The sequence below is a fragment of the Pholis gunnellus genome (assembly GCF_910591455.1).
Source record: "Pholis gunnellus genome assembly, chromosome: 19".
Taxonomy (NCBI): domain Eukaryota; kingdom Metazoa; phylum Chordata; class Actinopteri; order Perciformes; family Pholidae; genus Pholis; species Pholis gunnellus.
The window spans coordinates 11,136,106-11,143,978 of record NC_136546.1 but is presented as its reverse complement, the minus strand read 5'-3'; the positions used below and the strand labels follow the sequence as shown (position 1 = coordinate 11,143,978).

The window sequence follows — 7,873 nt, the reverse complement described above, 5'->3', positions numbered from 1 at the left end:
TCTTTCTTGCTCAGACTGAGCGACTGTTCTGCACCAACTCCTCGGCCTGTTTGTCGTCCTCTTCAGCCACCCGGACTACTGTCTTCCCTCTGGCGTGGCCATTCTCCAACTTCTGAAAAGCCTGGGGCACCTGGGTAAATGGAAACTGGGCCTCCACTACGGGCAGGATCTGCAGTGAACCAGCAGGAAAAACATCATGAATATGAGCTTAAAATCAATCAGGAAGCAGTCAGGAAACAATTAAGAGATCATATTGAAACCCTCAGCATATCAGCCATGGGACGAATAGTATTCGGCTTTTGTTTTAATGGGCGGGGAAGATGGATGAGTGGGCTGCTTTATAAGACAGCACCATTTGTGTAGACAGTTTGACGATTGAGTCAGTTACATTTTTCTGTGACAACATATGCTTGCTTGTGTTATGCTGATGGGATAAACTCCATGCAGTGAGTGCTTTAAACCAAACAAAATGAACAGCTATTATATCTCAAATACTACTGGACCCAGACCTAAAAAGGTGCATACTATAGATGGCCCCCCCCCCCCCCCCCCCCCAATGTACACCAGTGGGAAATTGCAGTCATTATTAATCACTTTAGACAAGCAAATATCCACAAGCTCCAACTGCTACATCATCTCTGCTTTCATAGCTGTGAATGTGACAAAGTGTGAGAGGGATGAGGAATGTGATGAGGCTGGACAATCCTCTGCTAGTCCCACAACACGAGCAGCAAAGGCTTGTTATTCTGGTCAGCATCTCTTGTCGTTAACAATGAATGGGGAGCGCAGTTGCGTCACACTGGAAACCATCCACACTTCTGACTGAGAATAGGACCTGCAGACAGAGAGGGTGCATGTGTGTGTGTGTGTGTGCCTATAGCTTCCCGTCACTGGTCTGAGTGTGCCGCTCGCCGTAAGCCCCGGGACAAAAGGACAGAGGTCCCACATGCTTTTTACGAATGGCTGCTCAGCACTGTTTAAAAATCCATTCACCGTCTCCTGGCGCCTGACTCAAATCGCCCAGAAGCCAACGGCGCACAGCGGGAATACGATGCTCACTCTTTAACAAAGCCCAGGGGAGCCTTGAATACAGGCATGCATGGAATCCCTGGTATGTTCATATTTAATAATGCTGTACGATCTCCATCCCTGCATGAATTCCACTATCAGGCTGTGATTGGTGTGGGAATGAGAGGATTTACATCTCCCCATCCTGTCAGCATAAGTTGTTCTGAATGACAAGTATGTCCGCATGCATGATATCAGTAATGAGGCAGTACAGTACCTTCCCTGCATCCACCAGCTTGCTGACGTCGTCCAGGGCCGGCCCATCCGGCGCATAAAATCCCCACCGATAGAAGACTCCACTTGATATTATGTTCTAAGAGGCAACAATAAGAGGTCAGGCAGGTATGCACCTCAGTGGGTAGAAAAGAACACAGAGTGGTTTTATCTGGGTGTGAAAATATTGAGTCTACAAACAAAAAAAAGGTCCCAAGACAAAACAAATGCCAAAATAGACATATTGTATGCACATCCACATTGACTCGTATAACATACCAAGAGTGAGAAATAACAGCATGGATTACATGGAAGAATAAAATGGATACAAATTTGCTGATAGACTAGTGACCGACGGTAGCTACTCAAAAATAAGTTCTCCTACAATTTCACATGTAATGATTCCTTATCATGTTCTGTTATTCCTGAGACATGGCATCCATCCACTGAAAAGAGTTTTTTTGTTTTGTTCATTTAATGATGTTACAAGGAAAAACACACGTTCTCAATAAAAAGGTGCACCAGGAAGCATCTCAAACAAAAGAAAGAAAGAAAGAAATGTACTAATCCTAGTATTTCATCATAATATATTATGCAGCATGACTTTGCCACACCTTTTTTGGAGAGAGAGAGAAAAAAAAAAAAAAAAAGATTCGGCAAAAATAATTCAGTGCTGACAAGAAGTTGAACACTAGAGGGCTCAGTTGTGCTGTGATCTCCCAGACGAAAAGGACGCGCCGTCCAGAGCTGGGCAACGAGGGTGTGACTGATGTGGCTGAGCCTGGCCAAACGGACCAGCTGGCTGCGACCGTGGACAAAGGGGCCCAGAGGCTTGGCAAGAAACACACAAACACTGGTATTTGCTGGGGGGGGGGGGGGGGGGGGGGTAGAGAGATAGCCAGCTACAATCTGCACAAACACTCAAATACTGCTGGTTCAGCAGCAAACACATGCATGCACAGACATGGCATCTACAACGCCCACACCCAACTCCCAACAGTGCCAGCCGTGCCATCAGCGATGCCCAGAACAACTTGACACAGCAGCTCCACCCTGTCCTGGCCCTGTCCTGGCCCTCTTCACCCACTACCCTCATTACACTCCACTAACAGAGCAGCTGCAGGGATCGGACCTACATGCATTAACACAAGGCTTACACCAATGCAGGGACTCAAACTCGTAATGCGGAAACTCCCTTTTCACCTGCACACAGTCAGATTAATTAAACCCTGTAGGGTGTATTTCTACAGCTCAAGCGTGAACCTTTACACAGAGAGAATGTGCAAAGAAGCCAAGTCAAGTTAGAACATGATTGTTCCTTCCCCGTTTCAACTGATCTCCGATTTATCTGATCAACTGAATAGAAATAAAACGTGAAAACTCTGGCTGGAACAGGTGTACACCCATTACACAATGTTGTCTTTCCATACCACTGATGATTAAGTATTCCATTCCAGTTTGAAGAGCACCTGTGGCCCACACCCATGCCAATGGCTTCATGACGAGTACTAAACTGGAAGTATTTCGGAAACAATAAACAACATGACAGTAGCAGTAGTTTGCGGGGCGAATGGATTTGCATGTCAAGACCATGAACAGCAGTATGATCACCATCAGCTCTGTTTTAATCCCTGTTGAAAATGAAAGTGTGTTCTGCTCATTTCACCTGTATGGCCTTGCTCTGCAGGGAGCATCCAGCTTGAAACACCCCGTCCAGTAGGCCCAGGGAATCGGTGTTGAGGAGTAAAGGTGTTACCAGTGTGACGTACTTTGCCCCAGACCAGGGCTTCAGCAGGCCCATCGCCCACCGCTCCGTTTCCCCACCCACGTTGTCCAAAATCACGTCAAATCTGACGGTACAAACACAAGACTGTCAAACTTAGGGGGACCCTGGTGGAGAACGGTTTAAAACGTACGAGGACTTCATCGTAGGGAGCGTCGCATGTTTCATCATCGTAGGTCAGGATCCTCTTTACCGCCGGAGCCCTGATTTAAAGAGTGTTTTGTCGTCGAGCAAAAGCCAGGCTTTACCAATTTAGTTTCAGGGAGGGGAAGAGGGGGTGAGTCCACAACCACTGAGGCCTTGAGCCCTGGTTTCCATGGAAACTACAAAGGCAGTCAGTGAGCTGTTGCGCCATGATGACAGGAAGACGCTTACCACATTTAAGGGGTGTTTAAAAAAAGGGGGGGGGGGGGGGGGGTGCAGACAATTCTCTTTTCATTAGCACCTTTACTGAACTGGCACTGCCTCTAACGATACTTCAGTAGTAAACATGGAGCTTTGACTTGGAGCTAGTGAAGAACATTACAAACAATACAATGTCGCCACATAATGTGCTACGGGATTTCATATTCGGGTCACATAAAAAAAAAAAAAAACGTTCAATGCAACACATACCTTTCCATCATTTCTAGCTGTTCAAGTGAATCTCCTGCCGTGTAGTCCACCACCTCATCGGCCCCCAGCCCTCTAACGAGGCCTTCGGCGTTCTGTGAGCAGGTAACCGTTACGTGGGCTCCCCAGGCCTTCAATAACTGGCGGCACACAGAGGAAGAAAACAGAAATATACACACACGCACACAGAGACAGCGAGTGGCCTTACACTCATACAGAGTTTAAAAGGAGTCAAACATACACAGCGGTACAGCTGGAGGACTACACGCTGCCTTACCTGAATAGAAAATGTTCCAACGCCTCCCGATCCTCCAGTGATCAAAACTCTAGGAGGGAAAAAACAAAACAAACAGCAACCAGAGGGTCATTCAATTACAATGTGACTCATTTAAGCAAACTTCAAGCAGTGGAGGACTGGAGGTAAAAGGGGATTTGCAGGATTGGAAGCTATTATATCCGACGGGGAGTGAAAGTTCCGTTACATTACACACCAGGTTAGATTTTCACAGTCTATGGGTTAAAGGCAGGACCTAAAACCCTTTTGATGCCAATTAGGATGAAACAGAAGACCAGCCCCACCACTGAAACGGACGTGACGAAAAATGTGCCTTATCAAGAGTATCGCTCTGCATGACTGGACTGATTTAACAGACAAAGAGCACATTTACAAACTCCAAGACTTTAAATAGTTCATTCAACGTTTGATGGCCTTTTGTTACAGTTCTCAGGAGACTTCTTCTTCTCTCTGATACTGTGATTCACACGTCTAATGTTCTAACTTCTGTGTGTAAATGGTGATGTGGCAGAGAAGTTCAAATACAAGATGACAGTATCCAGGATCAGGCAGGTGCTTGCCTTTTATTTGAAGAGCTGTCTCTGCAAAGACCACCTGCGTTGACAAGTGCAGACAGAGCCGTGTTGGCTACATAGGGGATTGATGCTGCCTCTGTGTGACTCAATAATTTTGGCTTATGGGAAACCTGCAAAAACAGCCAAGAGTTAGAAACAAATCAACAGAACATTTTCTTTTTTTTTTTCAATTATCAATTTACAAGCTCAGTCTAGTCATCAGATCTACTGTGAAGGCAGCCAGCTATGCATTGCTGAATTAAATAAAAGCAGTAATTTGTGCCTCTCTATATAATTGGTGCCACAGTGGCTCCTGCAACCAAAACTAACTAAATCCTGATTACCTCGTATTACACTGCAGGATTACACAACTGGGTCTTCCAGACTTCCGTTCCAACATCTTTTACTATTCATACAAGAGCTCTGAATCAACTCTTTCCATTTGTTTGACAACATACTGACAGGAAAGTCAATTGTAATCAGTCAATTGATGGAGAAACTCAAAAGCTCCTGCCTCTACTAGCTCTGTGGCTCACCTCGTACTCTGTTAGAGTCACAAACTCTGCCAGACTGCCTTGTTTCCATGGGGGAACAGCAGCCCACACCTGGAGCAGAAAAATGACATTTTAACAAGCTGGACACGACTCAATTCAACCACCTACTCTTGTATATATATTTTTAACCTGATTAATCGGCTGTTAAGCTCTTAGTCAGCAGATCTCTTCCAAAAATATTTTTAACAAGATTAATAGAATACTGTATGTGGATCTTTTGTAACAGGGTATTGTTCTATTATTCAAATCACATGAAGTTGAATTTGCATAATCACATTTGTATCTGCAGGAAGACGGTAACGTGGGAGGCAGCGCAGTCGAGGTCTCACATTATTATTCATGCGATGACCAAGCAGAGAGTTTAAGTTTAATCTTTCTTCAAAGAAAATGTCTCCGGAGGACTTGACTGTGAAGTTGCCGGCATTAAGGGTCTTGTGACACCTTAAAATGAAGCAATGTCTACTTATGACCTCGCCACTGGCTTAATTATATCGATGGGTTATGACCAGGTCGACCGATGTTTTCTATTTTTTTGTTTTTGTTTTGAAGAAAAAGATAATAATACAAATAAAACAATTTATGTTATATCACTTTGTTTTCCTATGCTGTTGATCATCCTGCCCCAGGACGTCGGGACCTCAGGATGGGAACCACTGTGTTAGACCAGTGTGGACAGATTTGCAAATCAATGAGCCGGACAGTTTTATAGCAATGTTAGAATATATTTTTTTACGACTTTTGCTTCAAGATGATGAAGAACTTGATTTCTTGATTATTCAATTTGCTGGGTGAACCACAAAAAAATACATTAGTGTCTGGTTATCTTGTCAGCAAATGGTTTCTCAATTGATTTTCATGATGATCTAGTTTATTGCAACATCATGCCCTCCTCTCTCTGTAATATGGCACGGTGAGTATTGGACTCATCATTTTCACTCCTGGTCTTAACCATCTTATCTGTTGGAGCAAAGCATGCGTTGATGTAGGATAACGTGCATGCATGTGTTCCCATCACATTATGCATTAAATAGAAACGTATACATATCATAATTTAACACAGTAAGACAGTTGTCTTGTCTGTGCGATAACCATGTCCTTGTATTGTCATACTGTCGTCCATGTTATGTGTGTCTGTCAGGGAAAAACTATAATATAAACTAAGTACATTTAAAAATACACAAGGCAAAATCAAAGTGCAGCTCATACCTCATCTCCTGGAACCACGTGGGTAACCTCAGATCCACAGTCCACCACTACACCAGACACATCACGACCCAGAATCAGAGGAAACTCGCTATCACTGCCCATCACAGACATTGGATCCCTTCTTAATTTAAGCAATTTAGCTCCATAACCACCTGGAAATGACAAAGCACGCAGGTATATTAAAACGAACAACAAATCACCGATGATGTCATTGTTTTGTTCACAGTGCCAACACTTACCCCTCATAGATGCATCAAGAGGGTTGAGGCTAGCCGCATGGACTTCAATCATCACCTCACTGGGAGAACTGACAGTGGGGACGGGGACTTCTTCTGTGTACCTCAACACTCCATTAGTGCCGTACTGATCAATGACCCAAGCTGACATGCAGCCATGCAGTCTTGAAGGTGAACTGCCTATGTGTCTCCTGGGGCACACACTCCAGCATGCCCTGGCTAATGTTTTGGTCGAGTCTGCTACTTTCGCGTTGAGCAAACACAGTAACCTGGTCGATGCCATAGCTCGGACAGAACCCATTAAAGCGTGCTTCACCTGGACGTGCCTATAAAGCCAGCTTTTGACGCAATAAGTATTTTTGGAAGAGCACTTGTCACTAAGTTAGCTTGCTGGCTAGCTAGGTAGCTACTCAGCTAATGTTAGCATGTCCGCGTCGTCAGCGCTCAAAGCTTATGCAAAAATAAACGTAACGTTAACAGGTTAAATAAATAAGCGACAACGCCTTTGGGCACGTGCAGTGTATTGTCCAGTGTCACATTAGGCTGTTACAAAACCATCAGACAGCACACCCCACCACGGCTAAATGGCTACATAACAAGCTACCCTTTGAACTCACAGCGATAGCCAATCAGAATCCTGTAGCTAAATATTCTGGCCAATAGAGGAAGAGAATTACTCTGACGTATTTATTATTATTATTGTTATTATTATAGACTTTATTTTATTTTTTTTTCAACGTGTGATATAACATGTTACCATATAGAAATACAACTAAATAAACTGAAGTACAAGGAATGTTTTTATCATATCACTTCAAATTAAAACTGTATTAGAGCTTAATATCTCAACTCTCGAATACAATCTATGAGACCCTATTGAAACTAAAAGTGCATACTTGTTATGTTTTGACGGTTTATCTCGTATGTAAACCCTTTACTTTCTGTTTGTAAAACCTAATTTATTTGATTTATTTTTATTGTAAGTAGAAGAGACCTCTGGTGTATTGATTGTATTTAATAATTGCTTGTATTGTTTTGTGTTAATAGTATATTTTAAATAGCAATGTTAACAGTAAATAGCAATATCATATATGTAATAGACAGTATACAATAATACAATAAGCAAACTAAAATAAACATGTTTACAATGAAATATTGTAATAAACCAAAAACATAAACAAACCTAAACCCTAATAGATAAGAAATAATTTAATTGCACAACGCCATTAATCCTCAAACACAAAAACCCATTATGTAGCAATAATAGTCTATTATCATAAAAATGCACGTGTACATGAAAAAATTATAAGCCAATATACTTGAGAGGTCCACTCAACAATAAATTGACTACT

General features: G+C 42.9%; 1 protein-coding gene across 1 annotated transcript; it reads right to left on the bottom strand.

Moving 5' to 3' along the window:
- Positions 1-10: 10 nt before the first annotated feature.
- Positions 11-7,115, bottom strand: LOC306711425 (reticulon-4-interacting protein 1 homolog, mitochondrial-like; the record flags this gene model as incomplete). The annotated part of the gene is made up of 9 exons (XM_079180377.1): positions 6,525-7,115; positions 6,286-6,437; positions 5,062-5,130; positions 4,532-4,656; positions 3,954-4,002; positions 3,680-3,816; positions 2,948-3,131; positions 1,286-1,381; positions 11-169 (listed from the first exon to the last, which is right to left on the bottom strand). Exons 1-9 carry the CDS (start codon positions 6,820-6,822, stop codon positions 11-13), a joined length of 1,269 nt encoding a protein of 422 aa, XP_079036503.1. The 5' UTR covers positions 6,823-7,115.
- Between the last annotated feature and the right edge of the window lie 758 nt (positions 7,116-7,873).